The sequence below is a fragment of the Rhinolophus ferrumequinum genome, chromosome 18 (assembly GCF_004115265.2).
Source record: "Rhinolophus ferrumequinum isolate MPI-CBG mRhiFer1 chromosome 18, mRhiFer1_v1.p, whole genome shotgun sequence".
NCBI classification, from domain to species: Eukaryota; Metazoa; Chordata; class Mammalia; order Chiroptera; family Rhinolophidae; genus Rhinolophus; species Rhinolophus ferrumequinum.
In genome coordinates, this window is record NC_046301.1 from 62,265,403 (window position 1) to 62,284,693 (window position 19,291).

Genomic DNA, 19,291 nt, shown 5'->3' on the forward strand with positions numbered 1-19,291 from the left:
GTTCTGGAACTAGAGTGGGGATGGGTGCACATGTTGTGAAATGGGCTGCAGACTGCTGAGTTGTACACCTTTAACGGGTACGTTGTACGGCACGTGAATTGTATCTCAAACTGTAAAGATTTACCAAACAGGAAAGAGGAAGAAGATTCTGGGGTGTTTTTGCTTGGTGACCCCCACCCCACCCCCAGCGCCCAGACCACCTGGCCACCAAGCTCTGGCCTTGGCCCCCAACACTGCTGTCCTCTGGTGCTCCACCCTGGAGCCCCTCCTGGGAGATGCCCACCCTGTCCTGATGCTGGGCTCCCTCCAGCAGCCTCAAAATTGCAACCTCTGTTTCATCAGTGGGAAAACTGAGGCTTGTCCCAGGCCGCACAGCCAGCACGGCACCAGTGGGGTCAGGACCCAGGCAGGACTCCTACGCTTTCTTTACTACGATTTATTGGTCCTCTGAGCTGTGGCCACTCCCCTCTCCACTCCTCCCTATAACCCTGCAAGGAAGGACCCGCAAGTGAGGGAATCAGGGTTATCCTGGAGCTTCAGGCCTGAGATGGGACCGGCCAGCGGCTGATGGTCTTCTTGATCCAGGACACGTAGGGGGCCAGGGCAGTGGCCACAGGAGGCTTGAAGATGTCAGTGCAGTCCTGGGAGGCGAAGGACAGGATTCCAGCCACCTTGCCTTTGCTGCACACCAGGGGCCCGCCTGAGTCCCCCTGCCAGAGCCAAGGGACACAGGTCACCCTCAGTGCCCGCTGGAGCGGGCCTGATTATCCCTGGGGGCGGGAGCTGATTCCAGGACAGACCCCACATGGCTATACAGCCTGGTCCCACAACTCACTGCTCCTGTCCCCACTTTTCATTTGCTCCTTTTTCCCACCATAGGGCCTTTGCACAAGTGTATCCATGCCATGACCATTTTTCTGGTGCTACAGTTCAAACCCCATCTCCACCTCCCCCTGACTGTGTGACGGTGGGCAAGTCATTTAACCTCTGTGCCTCAGTTTCTGCATCTGAGAAATGGGCTAATGCTAGCGATCTCAGAGAAGGGGGCGAGTGGGGTCTCTGGTTTGCCCCTGGCTGTGGGCTGTCCCCCATGCCCCTCACCTTGCAGGGGGCCCAGTTCCTTGACATGGCCTCCAGGCAGAGCATGTCAGGGGTGATGCCACCGTGCCAGAAGCGACTGTTGTTGCACATCCGGGCATCTAGCACGTGTACATCCAGCTCCCGCAGCACTCTGGCCAGCTGCCCATCTTGCTGGGTCAGCCCCCAGCCAGCCACACTGCACTGCACGCCTGCCGCCACTTTCTGGCGCCCGGGGGGCAGGGCCAGGGGCCTTATGGTCCTGCTGTGTCTCACTTTCCTTTCCAGCTACAGCAACAAGAAGGGGTGGGTGTGGAAGGGCAGTAGGGTTGGGGCCTGGGCTCTGTCATCCCTCCTGCCCACCTACACCCACCCCCATCCTCCGCACCTTAAGCAACGCGAGGTCATGCTCCAGATAGGGCGGCTGCTTGTACTTGGGGTGCAGGACTGCCGCACTCAATCGCAAGGCCAGGCCGGGTTCTCTGAGCGTGTGCAGCCCCAGCACCAGCCTCAGCAGCTGGGTCCTGCAGGCGGCAGGGGTCAGGGCAGCCTGGGGATTCCCCACACCCTAGGCCTTGTCCCCGCCCCCATCCTCTGCTGCACTCAAGGCAAGGCCAGGGGTTACTCGCTGTGTCCCCGCCCCGCCCCTGGTTGGTCCTTCCCATCTCCTTCTCAGTCAGCCTCCTCCCGCCTCCTCCAGGAAGATGGCCCTGCTCCCAGCCCGCCCCAGACTCCAGTCCAGTCCTGGCCAGGGGCAGGCTTGCGTGTGTTCAAAGTGCTGGCCCCTCCACAGGGTCCTCAGCCTCATCCAGTGTGTACATGATGCCCCAACCACAGTGACGACATGTTCCGAGGCTCGCACGTGACTTACGTTGGGCCCATCAGAACTTCACCCAAACTACATAGAAAGAAGCTCTTTCAACAGGCTCTCCGGGGCCCAACCTGGCCACCACGTGACAACCTTCCTGATAATGCAGACAAAGGACCCGGCAGCAGAGCTGAGAGATGGGCCAGCTCCTGCCCCCTCACATGAGTAGCTGGACTGAGCTGGGCCCAAAGCCCTCTTTGCCACTACACTTTTCAGTTACGTGAGCCAACGGACCCCCTGGCCACTTCAGCAGGTTTGATCTGCACCCTTTAGTATTGGCCAGGCCAGAGGCAGGGCAGCTCCAGGATGGCTTTATTTGGTGGCTTCTTGGGTTGGTTCTGCCACCCTCGTAGGCTGGCTCTACCCTGTGGCCACAGTGGGATACACATTCCTGGGTGTCACAAGAGGCCCAGCTCCATCTGGTGGGAAGGCACTTTGTTGTAGCAAGTAAAGCCTCCCCAGGAATCCCACAGCCTCATGTCACGTATGCAGGCCTGTGGTCAATGTCATGAACACTTGCCTCAGCAATCCCAGGAGAGGATAGGGGACCCCCATATCCCTACAATTGGCATAAGTCTCTCAGGACCCACCCCTAGTGAGAATGGGACAGGGGACTGTGGGATGGATTCGGGGACACCTGGGATGCAGAGGGGCTGGGAAGGGCAGGGTCACTCACGGCTGGGTCACGCAGTGGGCAGCTGTCAACACCCACCGTGGGTGCACAAGGACTCCCCCACACAGGTGGGCACCAGCTTTCTGCAGCGAGACCATATATGGACGGGAGTGGGGGACAGCCTCCTTACCCCCAATGATGAGGGTTTCAGCTGTGTCGTCTCCTGGGGAGGGAGACAGAGAGCCAGGTTAGCTGGGTGCCTCACCTCACCATGACCTTCCCACCCCAGGTCTAGGGCATGGACCCTGAGGTTAACCCCCTAACACAGTCCCCTCTGTCCCTCCCCATGTGACCCCGCCCCATCCTTCACCCCCACATCGTGATCACCAGCATGTGACCATCTGGCATCCACCCCCATCCCTTGCTTCTGGGCCCCATCAGGACCGCCCTGGGCACCACAGTGTAGCCCCCATGCAGCCAGAGGGGCTGTTTAAAGTGGAGAAACTGGACCCTCACACCCCTGGTTGGGATGTAAAATGAGATAGCCACCGTGCAAGCAATCTGGCGGTTCTACAAAGGTTCAACAGTCACCACCCGTCCCAGCAACTCCCCTCCAAGAGAAATAAAGACGCTTGTCCACAGAAATCTTGTGCATACACGTCCATAGCAGCACAATTCACAGTGGCCAACAGGTGGACACAACCACCCATGGATGAACACACAAACAACATGTCCCATCCACACACATGGAGTGTTACACGGCTGTGAAAAGGAGGGAGGCGCTGACACTCGCCACAACGTGGATGGACCCTGAACACACGGGGCTCATGAGAGAACCCGGACACACAAGGCCACATAGTGTGTGATTCCACTTATGGGAAACGTCCAGAACAGGCGCGTCCACAGACAGGACGTGGGTTCGTGGTTGTCAGGGGCTGGGGGAGGGGGTGGGGGATGACTGCTGATGGGGACAGGGCTTCTTTTGGGTGATGGAATGTTCTGGAATTAGGTAGAGGTGCTGGTTGCATAACACTCTGAATGTGCTAAAAACCACTGAATTATGCACTTTAGAAGGGTGAACTGTGTGGCATGTGAATTCTATCTCAATAAAGATATTATAAAAATTGTTTTAAAACCAATCATGAATTGAAAAGGATTGATGAAAAGTTCGTTTAATGAAATCAGCTCAAAATCTTCCTATGACCCCCACAACGGCTCAGACATCCAAACGCCCCATGCCCCACATCAGCTCGCCCTGCCTCCTTTCCACGCCCCCACTTTCCACTGCAGCCACACAGGCCGCCCTGTTTTTCCTCCAGGACACTGCCTCCAGTCCCATCTCAGGGCCTTTCCCCCCAGACATTCCCAAGTCTGGCTTCCTCACTGGGCATCTGCTCAAAAGTCTTCTCAGAGACACCCTCCCCAGACTTCCTTAATATAACCCTCTTCCCCGTACTCTGTTCTGCTCTCTTCCTAGCACTCACATAGACTGGCCGACTGCCCTCTATCCCCACGAGCTGCTAAGGGCAGGCCCTAGGCCTGTCTTGTTCACAGCAGGCCCAAACAGAATGTGCTTAGCACATGTGGATGGATAGGTGGATGGATGATGCATGGATGATGCATGATGGATGGATGATCGATGGGTGATGGATGATGGATGGATGATGGATGATGGATAAATGATGAATGCGTGATGGATGGATGGATGGATGGATGATGGAAGGCAGGAAGGGAAGAAGGGAGGAAAGAAGGAAGGAAGGAAAAAACGATGATAGGTGAATGATTGGCTGCCTCACCCGCTGGATCCCCAATTCATCACAGAGACATTCTCATCCATCCTGGCCAGAATTCTGGGCTGCCCACTACCCACTGTGTTTCATCTCATGCTCCCCGGTACCCAGCCCTTGTCAAGCATATATGGTTTGGGGGAGCAGTCGCGGGGGCACTCAAATTCTAGCTTCCTAGCTGGGCATTCTGGGCAGGATGCATAACGCTGGGCCATGGCTTCCTGCTGTGTAACCTGGGGTTGTGTACACATGTGGCTATGGACCCTGCTACCGGGAGGCAAACAGCCAGACTGCGCCCCGCCTTCTGTGGTTGAGGGAATGTCCTTGTTCTCAAAAAACAGAGGGGCAGTGTGCCTGCAACTCCCTCTCCAACGGTTCAGGAAAATAAACTACGCATCGATACCATGCACAGATACCTAGCATGGGGACGGGGAGGGAGCCTTGGCGAAATGTTTACAACCAAGGAACCCAGGCAAGAGCAGATGGGAGTTCTCTCTGTAAGACTGAAATGAAAAATACCTTCTGGCCTGAAGTGACCTCTCCTGTACCCCAGGGCCCTGGCTCAGGCCTTGCTTCCTTTTCAGAGCAGCCGCCATATCTTCCAGCAGTCCCCTTCTGAGGACAGGGGACTTGTTTCCAATATCTGTTCTGACACCCACCCATGGACCCCCGAACGCCAAACCTCCTTGTTCCGCTTCCACTCACCTGCACACAGGGTCCCTGAGGCCACCAGCACCAGCAGCAGAAGCAGACATAAGGGGGCCTCCATAGTGCTGCCTGGGCCCCCGGCGCCTCCCACACCCCACCCACCCCTTCCTATGGGGGAGGGGACATTCACAGCTCCACGCTCCAGAGCACACACAGCCCCCAGCTGGTTTGTCACCCCCAAGCATTTCAGAGAGTGTTCTCTGCAGACAAAACCACATCACACCTGAAAAATTCCTCCTCGTCATCTCCTATCGTGTTCAACCCCCATCTCATACACAGGGGTTTTTATGTGTATAGTTTTAAAGTGATTGTTTTATTTGGCCCCATTCTCTTATGGTGCAAAATAGACACAACATAAACTTTAACATTTTAACCATTTTTAAGTTCACAGCTCAGTGGCATTAAGTACATTCACATAATTGTGCTGCCATCCCACCATCATTTCCAGAACTTTCCATCTTCCCAAACTGACACTCTGTCCCCATTAATTAAACTCTCACTCCCCTGCCCTCCCCCAGCCCCTGGCCCCCACCATCTAGTCTCTGTCTCTATGAATCTGACCCCTCTGGGGACCTCCTGTGAGTGGGATCACACAGTGTTTGTCCGTCTGTGACTGGCTTATATCACTGAGCATCATGTCCTCGGTCCGTCCACGCTGCAGCAGGTGTCAGAGTGCTTCCTTTTCATGACTGAGTAACCCTCCACTGTATGGATGCACCACATTTTGTTTATCCATTCATACGTCCACGGATATTTGGGCTATTGCTAGCCTTTGGTTATTATGAGTAAAGATGGTACAAACGCTGTGTGCTCTGAGCACTTAGGGGAGTGGTCACAAATCCAAGTTGTATCCATTAGTGATGCTTGCCCTGGCCAGGCAGGGAGGGGGAGGGTGCTGGCTCCCTGGGGCTTCCCACCTCAATCCCTCACATCCACTACTCAGCCCTGCCCCACCCACGTGACCCAGCCCTGACAATCAGATTGCTCCACCCCCTGTCTACAAGGGGTTGGTTCAGGGTGGAGGGGCCCTAAGCAGGCTCGGTAAGGACCATGGCCTGGGTTTCCTTTACTGGGACTTTTCAGAAACAGCCCTCACTCTGTTCTGGACTTGAAGCTGCAAGGGTGTCAGCCTGGGGGGTGGCCCCAAGGTGAGAGGAACCCACCTGAGAACGAGGCCTGCAGACCTGCACGGAGGAAGCTGAGCATGGGGCTGTTTCCTCCTGCAGCTCTAACAAACTAACAAACCACCTCACATTCCGTGCCTGAAACCACACAAGCTTCTTCTCTTAGTCTGGAGGCCAGAAGCAGTAAGTGGGCCCCAACGGGCTAAGCCCAGGTGTGGGCAAGGCTGCTGGCCCTGGGGATCCAGGGGAGAATCGTCAGTGCCTTTCCCAACTTCTAGAGATGCAGACTCTGGGGTGAGTCCATGGGCATCTTTGGTGCTGTTAGTCTGCTGCTGGGGAGACAGAGTCTGGACAGAACTACTGCCTGGATCTGGCTGTGCCTGAAGCCCCAGCCTTGTGACTCACAGAAACCAGTGAAATTCCTTTGTGCTCAAGTCAGTTTGAGGTGGGCATTTTGTCCTGGGCTACTGCAAGGGTCATGACAAAGGAGAGGTGGCAGACAAACTCATCTATGTGCTGGGACTCTGGAGGCAAGTCCCCACCCATTCTCTCGTTTGATGGCGTCTGGCACAGTTGGCTCTGGAGTTCTGTCTCCACCCAGTAGAGTCTGTGACACTAGGTAGGGATGACTTTGTCAACCTAAGCTTGTGGTTACTTCAATGCCAATAGGAATCCCCATTTGGGATGTGGTGAGGAAGGACTTTATTCAGTGCAAACAGCTCAACTGTGATACGGCACAACCATGGGACAGCCCAGCCAGCCTAGCCCAGGTGAGGTGGCCCAGTGTGACAGCCCCAGTATGACAAACCACCTCCACCAGAAAAGTGCCCTAGTGGGGTGGGAGTGGGGAAGCTGACTCAAATGTCAGTTTCCACCTCCAGTCCCCAGTTGGCCCATTTCTATGCAAATAAGGACTCCAAATCCTCAGTCTGGTCAGAATAGAGCCACTCTGATTAGTCAGCTAAGATGCAGAAAGGATATAGCTGCACAGCGCTGATTGGACAGGAAAAGTCTGGGTCCTAATGGTCAAACTTCCATCCTAGGAGCTCTCTTGTAAGGAAGGGTTGACTCGCCCTGCAGGAGCACAGTGCAGGAGGCTGGCAGCCCAGTCTGTGGATTTTCTCTAACAGCAAACATGCAGCCTGGGTGAGAAGCCCCTGTAAACAATGGCTGTTTGACTCTGGTTATGAATCTGGGCCCAGTTAACCACAAGGAGTCCTTCTTGGCAGATATTCTTTTCGGAGTCAACACGTTTAAGAAAAATTTACATATATACAGAGGGTGCCAAAAAAATGTATACATTTTAAGAAAGGAAAACTATATTAAAATTGTAATCATCAATATACACCGATAACAAAAGATAAATACAAGTCACGTTTGACTTCTGCAGTTACAAGAGGTGCTCAAAGTGGTTACCATCAGTGTCCAGACACTTCTGATTAAGGCGAACTACTGCATGAGCTACGTTGACCAATGTCCACTTGTACACATTTTTGGCACCCCCAGTATGTATGTATGCATGTGCACGTGCGTGTGTGTGTGTATGTGTGTGTGTGTGTGTATATATATGCGTATATATATATGTATATATATATATATTATATATTCACAGGTTCTGTCTTGCTTAATCTTAACAATCCCAGGAATTAGGTTCCATTAGTGTTAGGGTGGTCAGATTTAGCAAATAAAATATAGGGTGCCTGGTAAATTTGAATTTCAGATAGACAATGAATACTTGTTTTGTGTAAGTTATGTCCCAAATAGTGCATGAGATACCCTTTAATAAAATAAAAACTACTTGTTGTTTACCTGAAATTGAAATTTAACTGGGCAACTCTAATTATTATCCCCATTTTATAACTTAGAACACTGAAGTTCTGAATGTTGAAGCCACTTATCCTTGGCTAGGTTACAGGATTTGAACCTAGAGGCCTAGGATATTGTAGTCAGATCTGTGGGTGCAAAGTCTTCTTTGGCAATCGTGTGGGATACAGTCTGAGAGTGGAGAAGTGAACAAGGTTGTGGCCGTTTTACAACATGGCCCGTGATTCATGGTGACTGCTCCTATCAATGGGGGGGGGTTTGCGTCCCCTCTCCTTGAATCTAGGTGGGCTCATGTCTGTTCCGACTAATCTTGTAGCAGCAGAAGTGGCACCATGTGACCGCCTTCTGGAACTGTCATCATGGAGCCTGCACCGCCATGCTGTGAGGAAGCTCAAGTGGTAGACGTGGGGAGGTCACGTGTGCGCACTCAGTCCTGCAGAGCCAAGCCCTAGTGTTACCCTAGCCCAGGCACCAGACATGAGTGAAGACACCTCCTGATGACCCCAGGCCCCAGGTTTCCAGTCACCTAGAGATGAAGAGTGGACAAGCACCTGATTCCTGACCTACAGAATCTGAGCATAAAGAGGTGGTGGTGCCATGTGACTAAGTTCGGGTGGCGTATTCTGCAGCAGCAGTGTGGGACAGGGAGAAACCATCCAAGGCAGAGCAGAGGCCTGACCTACAAGTTCCACGGGGGTAGCCACAGGGGCGGCGTGACTCTAGGACAGCAGTTGGCCAGACTAAGTATCCTTGGCCTTTTGGGCCAGACAGTCCGGTTTGCAAGTACTCAGTCTGCAGCCGCCCTCTAGAACAGCCCCAGACAGTAGAGAAGTGGGTGTGGCAGGTCTGGCCTGTGATTCTGGTTTGCTGACATCAGGGTCTCCTAGTGCAGGCCGGGCTCTGGGACACCAGGAGGCCCTTCCGTCTCTCTGCCACTTGCTGGGTTCACAGGAAATGGCTGTCCCACTGCCCTCCAAGTGCAGAAGCGGACTCAGTCCCCTCAGGAAATGCCTCCCCAGAAGAGGAAGGGAAGTTGTACACCCCAGGCCCAGGCACCAGGAGGCTGCTGGCCTGGCCACGGGCCTGCAGTGCTTAGAGAGGGTCACATGCCCAGGGCCTGAAACAAGGGAACGGGTACAACTGTGGATGCTCCAGGGGCTGGGTCCTGGTAATGCACAGTGGGACTCAGAGACACCTTGAACCAAGTGAACAAAAGGGAATGGGTGTGGCTGCCATGGAGGCCAGACTCTGCTCAAACCTGGCCGAAGACACCAGCGTGCAGGGGAGGACGGCGAGGCATACATCCGAGTGGCCCCTCCCTGGCCCTGTGCTGCCCACAAGCCAGATACAAGGAAAGCCAGAAATGGAGACGACTGGGTGAAACCTTCCACATTTTAATGTAGGAAAATCATTCATGTTAAAAAAACCCAAAACTATCGAGGCCAGCCGTGAAAGCTGCACTTGTGGGCCAGGGCAGCTCAGTGGGTGCCGTGAGGCTGGACGTGGCCCTGGGGTGTACCTGTCTCTCACCTGTGGGGCGGTCACCTGGGCTCCAGCTGCAGCGACCAGTCGGGTCAGGTCCCACTTGGGCCTTCGTCCTGATGATGCTATCCACCCTGCTCCTGACTTTCTGGTTACACAGAAATAAAGCCAGAGGCCTGGGTGACGCCGGGGGGATGGTAGGTGTGGCATCTGCAGGCAGCTGGTGCAGCCACCTGAGGGGTGCTGGTTGTTTCTGTCCTGGGGCTCAGGACCCTTGGGGCCCACATCCCCAGACGCTGGGCATGCCTCTGCGTCCCACGCATGCAGTGCTGCTGGCACTAGGCCTGGCCTCCTGGCCCCCAATGTCCTTTGGGGAGACCAAGGAGAGGTTGGTTCTCTGGCTTCTCATAAAGTCGTTTTATTTAGATTCCAAACAAACCAAAGCAGAAGGAAGAGATGACCACAAGTTAATCAGTCCACTAACTGGGATCCCCAAGTCTCTGGCTCCAGCCAGTGGGGCGGCAGACGGGGTGGGGTCTGGGATCCCAGGCCTGCCCGCCAGGTGCCCAGCACAAGTGAGGCCCCTCCTCTGAAGCCAAGGAGCACCCAGAGCAAACATGGGAAAGGAAAGCAAGACCAAGGAGAGTGCAAGCGCAAGGCCCCCTCCCTGAGGTGACCTTGGCGTCACGTCACGAGGTGCCCGAGAGCCCACAGAGTCTGGGCCTGGTGAGGTAAAATCTGTGCGTTTATTCGGTGGGGGACACGCTGTCAGGACTCCTCGTTCCCGGAATCGTCCTCGTCGTCCCCGAAGCAGCTGTCGGCCTCGGCCTCGGCCTCGGCCTCCTCGTAGTAGTCGTCGTAGAACAGGTCTGAGCCCTCATCGGGTGCTGGAGCCCGGGTCTGCACGCAGTACTCAGCCAGCGTGGTGGGCACCTTCACGCCGTCCCGCTCCGCATCCACCTTGGTCCCCTGGACCTGCTTCCTGGGGGGAGACGAGTGGGAGTTAGGACACGTACCCACCACCTGCGTCCTGGGGGGAGACGCCCGAGTCAGGACCCGTACCCAGGGAAGGGTAGGGAGCGACAGGCTCACTCAGGAGCAGCACAGAGCACTGCCCTGCACAGGAGGCACTGGGTGAGGTTTACAGGCAGGGGGGACAAGTGAGGTGACAGGGAGGTGGCAACCCATGGCACACACACCTGACGGCCTAACGCCCTAGTCCCAGCACAAAGCACCTCTGAGACAGGAACCCCACCAGACTGATCCGCAGACGTGGAAACCTCTAAGCCCGTGTCACCTGCGGGGACACGGGTGGGGGTGAGCAAACAGGCAGGCCTAGCCAGCTCGGCTTCCCACGTGGGCACATGTGAGCTGGCCCACAGGGAGTCTGCAGGGATAAAAATAGTCTGGATTCCATTTCAGGGCCTCGTGGGCAGCCAGGAAGAGTTGGTGGAGGTGTGAGCGCGCTCAGCCTGTGCCCAGAGGCTTGTGCAGCAGGCTGGCGGCGGAGCAGGCAGTGTTTGCCGGGGTGGGGCGGGCCAGCATCGTCCATCCATCACAGCCATTCCTGAGTGCTACAGTCAGCTGTGACCGCCCAACATCAGGGATGCCAGGGAGACGCAGAGGCAAGGAGAGTTCACCCAGTACACTCATGGGCTCCCTGGGGCCACGTGTGCGTCAAAATCGTTTAGAAAATTCTTATGTAAAACACCATAGAACCGCCAGCAAAAACAGGCCAAGCCAATGTCAGGAAGCCGACACACATTACTGGCAAAAACAAAAATAACAAAAAAAAACCCTGGAAGTAAATAGGAGGGGGACCCCAGGACAGACAAGGCTGGACAAAGCCCTGTGCCCCGTTGCCGTGTGCACGACACACATAAAACAGGACCAGGCAAAGCGGGGCAGTATGACGACCACGTGACCAGCGAGCAGCTCGGTGCAGTGAAGACGACCGTGTGGAGACAGGAGCGAGCAGGCCACGGCAGGCCAGCGCCCGGACAGCCCGAGGTCAGGCACCTACAAAAGGTGGTTCTCTAGTCTGTCCGGGCCAGAGGGATGCAGTCACATCAAAACGCACCGAACTGAGCCCCAAAAAAGGACGAGCTTTACTGTACATGACACCGCAGCAAACCTGACAAAAAGCTGGTGACAGAGTGGCGTTTGCACTGTGGTCCCATTTTTCAGATAAAAGTCTAGAAGGATATACCCAAACGTTAACGGTTACGTGTTAGGATCGCGAGGTTTTTTGCTTGTATAATACTTGCACCTACGTGCCTTTTGCCTTCTCATTGCTCGTTGTTTCCATAGCTTTATGACAAACTGCACCCATGCACAGCGTCACAAATGAGCTGATCCACATGTGGCTGTGAAAGCATCCCACACATGAGCTCGTGCACGTGCCCACTGCCCCAGGAGGCCCCCACATTCCTGCCCACGTTTGCCCAGCTTCTCTCGGCAGCTTAGCGCCTGGAGACACTGCCTCACGGCGATGTGCACAGGCCACGGCTTATTCCCCTTCACCTGCTGACGTACATTTGGATCGTTGCCTGTTTATGGCGAACGAAGGCTATTTTGAAAACATCTGCATGGGTGCTGGTGTGAACGCGGGTCCAGTTTCTCTGGGCTAAATACTTAGGCTTGGAACGGCTGGGTCTAAGGTAGGGATGTGTCTAACTTAAAACGTATTTGGAAAAAAACGTAATGAAGGGCTGCTTGTCATAAAATAAGTCAGTAAACCCTATGATGAAAAGTGACAATCGACAATGGACACAGCAGCTCACGTAACATGACAAACAAACGAGGCAGACAGAACGGGTCACACCGCCTGGGGCGAAAGCTGCTGGCTCGCACACCCAGGGCAGCTCCCGCATTGCTGAGGACCCGCTCTGTAATGTTGCCGCCCTGTTCATGACAGGAAAGCCCTGGGAACAACTGAGACAAGGGGATGCTGATTCTGGCAAATCCTTAGGCAACGTGTTGCTTTATAAGCAGAAGAAAAAATTGTGTTTTATAAAAGAAGGCTATTTTCTAAATATGTTGATACCATGATGGTTTTTCAGCCTTTAGAAATGATTCCAAATTTCAAAATTACAAACGTTAGGTGACGTTCCCAGATTATTAAGAGGGAAAGAGAAAACCCTGCACAAAGCCCGGTCTCATTGACATGAAAAACAACTGCGGGAAACACGGGCGAGGGGCAGAAGCAAGCAACGGAGGACACGCACATGCCCAGACAGGCAAACCACACCCCCGTTCACTGGACACACAGAGATGGGCCCATGTGACAGGACCACTGCCATCCTCAGAGGCACTGCCTGGGAGGGCGAGAGGGGAGCAAGGGGCAAAGGAAGCCCAGGAGGAGCTGCTGGAAACCTGCGTGTCTATTTCTGGGCCACACTATCAAGCCCGTGTGTTATGCACCCTCACCCCAACACGCACATACATGGTATATCTACGGACCACAGTAAATACACGGACGTGCATGACTGAGATATTTCAAAATGTGCAAAGGAAAGGAAAACACCCCCTTTTCTAAAAAACCCCAGGAGAAAAGCAGCGGGCTGGGCTCCTATCTGGCTGCGCCTTTCCCCACCCCACAGCCTCGGGGCCTGCCTGTGACCCAGCAGACACGGGAGCCTCCTCACCGGATGATGTCTGTGTACTCCCGGTCCCTGCCTTTGCTCTCCTTCCACTTCCTGTACATCACTGAGGCGTCCACGTTGGCCGGGGAGAAGGTGTTGGGTTCATTGAGGAGGGAGATGACGCTCAGGAGGATGGTCCTGGGAGAACACGGAGGCAGCGGGTGGGGGCCGCGGGGATCCTCATCGGCCGCACCCTCCCGGGACCGACACTGCCCCAGGCACCACAGGCCAAACACGGCCCCCCAAACCACCCCTGATGGGAGGATGTCCAGAGCCCCAGATTTCTGGCCTGAGTCATGGGGGAGCTTCTGGACACACCCTGAAGCCACCCCAACGCCATGGGCGACATCTGTCTGGACTTTTCACCCTGCTGCCGGCCTCCTCCCGCCCTTTGCCTCGTGCCCACGTCCCTGGACAGGACTACCTTCCTTCCACCTGAAGCACAATTCTCTCTATCCCCTAGAGCTCTGCCTGGCAAGTGGGTCCCCATGTGCCACCATCTTTTACCATGGCCTGGGCTGGTGGCCCACTCAGGGTGAGAGGTCAGCCGAGGATGGAGCTGGCGGGTCTCAGTGGGGGTTGAGGAACGAGGGGTGACCCCAGAGCCGGATATGCACACAGGATTCCCAGTGAGTGGGGCAGGGGTGTCAAGAGATGAGAGGCAAGGCCAGCGGAGATTGCACTGGCTCCTGGGGCCCCAGCACCCTGCAGATGGCCAGTTTCCAGGTACCACAGCACTGCAAGGAGGTGTCTCTACATGTCTGTCCCCAGAACTCTAGCAAGGTCAGGAATGCTGGGGGCGGGGTTCTACCTGCTACCCAGCTCACCTGACATTCTGGGTGGGGTTCCAACGCTCGGAGGGCAGCTCCCCGCTCTGGGGATCATCCACAGGGGGATGCAGGATGGAGATGCACACGTCCCCCGTCTGTGCGGGGACAGGAGGGCAGGGTCAGTGCCCACACCAGCCCCTGCTGCCCCCACTACAGAGGCTGGGAGGGGCAGGCTCACCTCGTAGATGTTGGGATGCCACATCTTGGTCAGGAAGCGGAAGGCCGGTGGGGAGTAAGGATAGTCGATGGGGAACTTGAGGCGTGCCTGGGAGTGGGCAGAAAGCAGGAGGCTCAGCCAGGGCCAGCCCCATTGTCACCTCAGCGTTGTGTGTGGGTTCAGTCCGGACAGGATAAGCCACCTGGGGGCTCCGCCCATGAACACGTACGTAAATGAGGACATCAGCCTGGGATGGACACGCGTGTGGGTACGAGTCACTACAGACCCCGCCTGCAGCCCACACTCCTCACGGACCTGGGATCAGGTGCACAGCAGGTTACCTGAGGCTTCATTGGGGTCACCTGAGCTGATCCTGGCCCCCACCCTGCACTGGGGAGCATGGGCACCTGCCCAGGGAGCAGCTCCGAGTCCGTTCGGGCCCAGGCCAGTAGGAGGGCTCAGACCCACACACAGCTACATAGATTGGCAGGGTCTGGGGCTGGGAGCCTCCAGCTGGGCGCTGGACACCCGCCTCAGGTTCTGGGCTGTGGGGAGGATTAAAATAGATGCGTGCACTTGGCGAGTCCTCCTGACACCTAGCTGTGCGGGCCCCGTGGGAGATGAGTCAGCGCTGAGTGGGCAGGCTCTCTGCCCACAGGTGTCCGTCTCGGGGAGGGCAGGTCAGGAAGGCAGACAAGAAGGTCACGGGGTAGACGAGGGAGGACCACCTAACCAGGTGACAGAGCTGCACGGGATCAGCAGGTAAGGAAGTTGCGTTTGCTTGCTTCAGCTACAGTCCCAGGCTTAGTGACGTTTGGCCTGGATCCTGGCAGTGCTCTGGGCTCTCAGAGCGAGCAGGCTGGGGGCCACTCAGGGCATTTGGGCCAAGTCCCTCTGTTCTTGGGTGAACCTGTGGAGGTCACTGGCCATGGCTGCAGAGCAGGCCTGGAACCTGGGTTTCAGCACCTGCCCTGTGGTCCCCAAGCCCAGTGCTGGGTTTCTAAGTGATGAACCCAAGAACAGCTGAGGCCCCCTCAGTGGAATAGTCCTCCCCCGCACCAAGCACCCACCGTGTCTTGTATTCCCGCTGAGCAAACCGAGGCTCAGGAAGAAAGCACCTTGCCCAAGGGCACACAGCAAGTCTGTCAGTTGCCCGGAGGCCTGTCCCAGGCTGAGTGCTCCTACAGCTCACAAAGGAGAAGTGGGCGCGGCTGGGCTACAGGAAGTGGTTGGGAAGTGGTGATGGTGGCCCATGGACACTTCCCACCCCTGCATTTCCACATCTCCTGCGGAAGAGGGTCTTTCCTTCATGCCCCACCTGACCTCACTGGGACCCAGGCGGGAGAATCGGGTGGATGGCAGAACCACCCTGGGCCCTACGCTGGCTTCCTTGAGGACAGACCCTATGGCAGATGTGATACAAGTCTCGCAGCACCTCCTCCTCAATCCATTCTTTTCTAAGTAAATAGGATTATCCCCCCAACAGCCTGGGAGGCTCTACCCACAGTCCCTTGCAACCACTTAGTGAGCAACAGCCAGACACCCTTGTCCTTTCCTCTCAGACCTGCAACCTTGCTTACACTCCTGGCCTGGCCTGGCCTCCGGGTAGGACTTCGTTATCTGGATTCTGAGCACTCCCTGATCCTCAGAGCCGGCTGTTCTCCAGGGCAGACAAAAGAAGCTGGGGAGGAAGCTGGTTAAACCTTTCTGAAACCAGACCCAAATCCATTCTCTGCATGGGGAGGCGGGATTCCAGACATAGAACTTAGCCCAGGACTGTTCACACTCCTCCTCCCATCACAACCCAGCATCTAGGAAGCACCCCCAGCAGACTAGGCCACTGAATAGACTGGCTAAAATATTAGCCAAAAGAGCAAAATCAGAGAAATCTGTCTGGGCAGCCCGGCCTAGCTGTGGTTTCTGCTCCCCACCCAGGCCTCCCAGCCAGGCTGAACCTGGCAGGGCCGGCGGGCTCTTGGCAGGCTGTGATGGGGTGTGTTCCTACGCTGATGGCTCATTCCTCACCTCTCCCACAGGGAGACCCCTTGCCTTGTCCCTTTGGCTCAAGAAGCCAAGAACTGCGATCTGAGAGGAGTCCTTCCAAGGCCACCTCTGGGCTCAGATCATGAGGTCAAGAAAGCTGCCCAGGTTTTGGCCTGAATCCTTTGTCACACCAGTCCCAGAAAAAGCACCCACCTCCCTGATCCCCACAACAACAAAAGGGAACTGCTTACAATTAAGCCACCACATAGGGCAAAAGAAATGGCCCAGAGTGTGAGATTCTGGCCCCAAGAAGCCACCTGCTCAGGAGAGCCTGAGAAAGGCCAGTTGGGGTGGTGATGGAGGGGCCGGAGCTTCTGAGGCCAGGGTCTGGGATGCTGGCAGGGGCCAGACGCCTGGGGTCCCTGTGGGCACCTCTGCAGTGTGGCTCGCAGGGAGAGGGTGTAGGGCGGGAGTGAAGGTTCTGCCTCAATCTTCCAGAGAAAACCGGTTATGTAAAGCTCGGGATGAAGCTGAAAGGACCTGGCCCACTGCTACCAGCAAGGGTGGCTGCTTTCCAAGCAGGTCCTGGCTGCCAAAGCCCCATCTAGGCCTTTGTTGGAACCCGAGCAAGTAGCCAAGTGGCCCAGCCACTGCCCCACCCCCACCCGCGCTGGGCTCCCTCCCCCAAGGCCGGTGTACCCCAACAACGGTGCTTGCTGGTTCTGGGGAGGCCTCTTTGCCTCTTCCGGGGGCAGGGAAGGCAGCAGAAGGCTGGGTCAGCTAGGGCTCCCCTTTCACCTCCCGCAGGGCAGCGCCGAAGGAGGGGGCACACGGGACTGAGCCTTCCCAGGCGTGAGGGAAGCGAGAACCACACACAAACACAACAGGAATGGCCCCGGGCCTTCTCTCCGGGAAGCCTGACTCTGCTTTAGGGAGACTAGGAGGCCCTTGGGGACTCCTGGGGCCCGAGAAGGGTGATGGAGGGACCTCCAGCGAGGGCGCGGAGGCCTCGGGCAGATGTGGAGGGGCCAGCCCGAGAGGACAAGGGTCGCGGCGTCCGCACTGAGCTGCGGGCTCACCTTGAAGTAGCCGCCCTCGTAGTATGTGTTGGGGGGCCCGAAGATGGCCACTTCCCAGTTGTACAGGTCGCCTTCGTCCACCAGGGTCACGCGGAAGCCCTCTACCGGCTCCTCCTGCAGCCCCTTGAGCTCGAGCATCAGCGCCTTCTGTGAGCTGGGCACCAGCGGCCGGGCCATGGCGGCGGCGGACGGGCCCGGGGTCGAAGGCGCGCTGGGCCGCGGGGCCGCCGCGGGGGCGCGGGACGGGCCGGGGCCGGGGCTGCCTTCCTCCTCTACGCCACCGCCGCCGCCCGGGGCCCCCGAACGCTCCACTCGCTCTGACGCCGCCTCCCGCCCGGCGTTCCCCTCCGCCCGGCCCACACGCCTCGCCCCGCGCTGCGCCCGCGCGCCGCCGCCGGGCCCCGACCGCGCCTGCGCGCCGCGGCCAGGACCCGACTGCGCCTGCGCACCCGCGGGGCACACCGGGAAATAGAGTTCTGCCTTTCCTGAACCGCCGAGCGCGACAGCGGGGAGGGAGGGGGCCGAGCGCGCAAGCGCCTTGGCTCTTTCGAATCTTTAGGAGGCCGCCGCAGACCCTGCTCCGACGAGCACCCCGACGCCTGTGCGCAGAGAGGTGGGCAGGTTTGGGCTGCGCGGCCCCAGCCCCGCCCGCCAGGCTTTTGGGGCCTTTTTTGTGACGTCTCCGGCGCGGGGCGGGGCCGGGGAGTTGGGAGCTGGTCCCGGACAGGCGGGGTCCAGCGGTGCGGCGAGTCTTGGCCTCCGCGACCTGCCGGCCCTGAGCCTGTTTCCCCATCCTTGAGGGGGACTGGTGGACTCCTTTTCCGAATCTCTGGAGCGAGAAAATAGGACGCGGAGCCGATGGGGAGGCGCGGGGGGGGCAGGTGAGAGCACGCGCTGGGGCCCGCGCCCGGGGTCCTAGGTGTGCGGTGCCACAGTTTTCCCGTCGGAGGGTTTGAGGATGGGGCCGAGCTCTGGGCAGGGGCGAAGGCCCCGCGAGGGCAGTGCGGACCCGAGGGAGGCGAGGAGACCTGAACAGAGCCTTCAAGTTACCACTCTGTTCGACAAAGGAATCGGAAGAGACGGACAAGGCGCTGTCCCGCAGGCAAACCGGGGAAGCCATCACCACCCATAAGACACCCAGCCTGGCCAATCCCCCCATCTCTGAACCCCCAAATCTCAGGATGACCTTTGACCCCACCCGAGTCCTGACCCCAGCTAGCCCTGACCCAAGGTTTTACCCTGACTCAACTGAGCTCCACCCTGGCTGAGTCCTGGGCCTTGACATCCACCCACCCCTTGCTAGGTCATTTGGTCAGGAGAATTAGGTGTGGCGCGCTGGCCTCCATCCTTCCACCTCCGTAATGTGACAGCTCCCGGTGAGGGTGACCTGTTGTGGCCCTGACCCTCCCGCTGTGCCTGCAGCCTTCCTAGCAGGTGTCCTGGGCAGCCAACAGCTGCAACAGCTTGGGTTGGGCCAAGGTGACTACCTCCCTCAGATGCCCCGACACCTGGCCCCTCACCTTGTGCCAAATGTCAGGCAGGTGAATCTGTCTGGGGGAAGGAAAACAGTGGGGAGGGAGGGCGAGGAGTCAGAGCTCAGGGCAGAGCAGCCGCTCAAATGGCTGCCCTGGACTGGGCCTTGGCTTTCTCATCCCTAAAGCTCTAGGCTTAGTCTCTCAGGCCCTCTGCCCTGCGCTCTGGGGAGCTGGGGTGGGCCACTCATCTGTCAAATATGCTATAACTTTGCCAGGTGGTTCCGGTTTTATGTGGCAGCTTGTCAATAAATAATAATTAATCAGCATTCTAACAGGTTTCCCAAGGTCTCTGCTGACGAACACCCCACATCCCTAAGAAGTGCTGGGGACAGTCCTGGAAGTGTAAAGGGAAGTACCCAATTTGTGCCCCACCCCAGCCAACCCACAGGGGGCCTCATCTCCCAGGAAGCCTGCTGTGGTGGCAGATGTCTGCAGTTTCTCCCTGTTGGTTTTCTGGCCACAGCACCTTGATTTTCCTGGGCGGGGGGGGGGGGGGGGTTACCCCATCTGCCAAATGCAGGTAGTGACCCTCTTCATAGGGCTGTGGTGAGAGTCAAATGAGATGTTGCAGGCCTCGAAT

At 57.1% G+C, this 19,291-nt stretch overlaps 2 protein-coding genes across 3 annotated transcripts; both read right to left on the minus strand.

Annotated features, from left to right (window-relative positions):
- Positions 1-435: 435 nt before the first annotated feature.
- Positions 436-5,134, minus strand: GZMM (granzyme M). 2 transcript variants are annotated; one of them, XM_033134806.1, is made up of 5 exons: positions 5,051-5,134; positions 2,658-2,781; positions 1,466-1,601; positions 1,102-1,365; positions 436-710 (listed from the first exon to the last, which is right to left on the minus strand). In XM_033134806.1, exons 1-5 carry the CDS (start codon positions 5,112-5,114, stop codon positions 537-539), a joined length of 762 nt encoding a protein of 253 aa, XP_032990697.1. In that variant the 5' UTR covers positions 5,115-5,134; the 3' UTR covers positions 436-536. The 2 variants fall into 2 exon arrangements, with proteins under 2 accessions (XP_032990697.1, XP_032990696.1); XM_033134805.1 differs by having other exon boundaries at positions 2,622-2,781.
- A 4,244-nt stretch (positions 5,135-9,378) lies between these two features.
- Positions 9,379-17,425, minus strand: CDC34 (cell division cycle 34, ubiqiutin conjugating enzyme). The gene is made up of 5 exons (XM_033134878.1): positions 17,177-17,425; positions 14,136-14,222; positions 13,955-14,052; positions 13,131-13,265; positions 9,379-10,465 (listed from the first exon to the last, which is right to left on the minus strand). Exons 1-5 carry the CDS (start codon positions 17,351-17,353, stop codon positions 10,252-10,254), a joined length of 711 nt encoding a protein of 236 aa, XP_032990769.1. The 5' UTR covers positions 17,354-17,425; the 3' UTR covers positions 9,379-10,251.
- Between the last annotated feature and the right edge of the window lie 1,866 nt (positions 17,426-19,291).

What these genes read in the sequence shown, in the direction of transcription:
- GZMM (XM_033134805.1), bottom strand. Translation starts at nt 5,114, where the DNA reads ATGGAGGCCCCCTTATGTCTGCTTCTGCTGCTGGTGCTGGTGGCCTCA. An exon ending in CTCAGGGACCCTGTGTGCAG is followed by an intron (nt 2,782 to 5,050) that starts GTGAGTGGAAGC and finishes CTCCCTCCCCAG; the next exon opens with GAGACGACACAGCTGAAACC. An exon ending in GGAACTGGGCCCCCTGCAAG is followed by an intron (nt 711 to 1,101) that starts GTGAGGGGCATG and finishes TGGCTCTGGCAG; the next exon opens with GGGGACTCAGGCGGGCCCCT.
- CDC34 (XM_033134878.1), bottom strand. Translation starts at nt 17,353, where the DNA reads ATGGCCCGGCCGCTGGTGCCCAGCTCACAGAAGGCGCTGATGCTCGAG. An exon ending in ACGAGGGCGGCTACTTCAAG is followed by an intron (nt 14,223 to 17,176) that starts GTGAGCCCGCAG and finishes GCCCACTCCCAG; the next exon opens with GCACGCCTCAAGTTCCCCAT. An exon ending in AACCCCACCCAGAATGTCAG is followed by an intron (nt 13,266 to 13,954) that starts GTGAGCTGGGTA and finishes GTGTTCTCCCAG; the next exon opens with GACCATCCTCCTGAGCGTCA.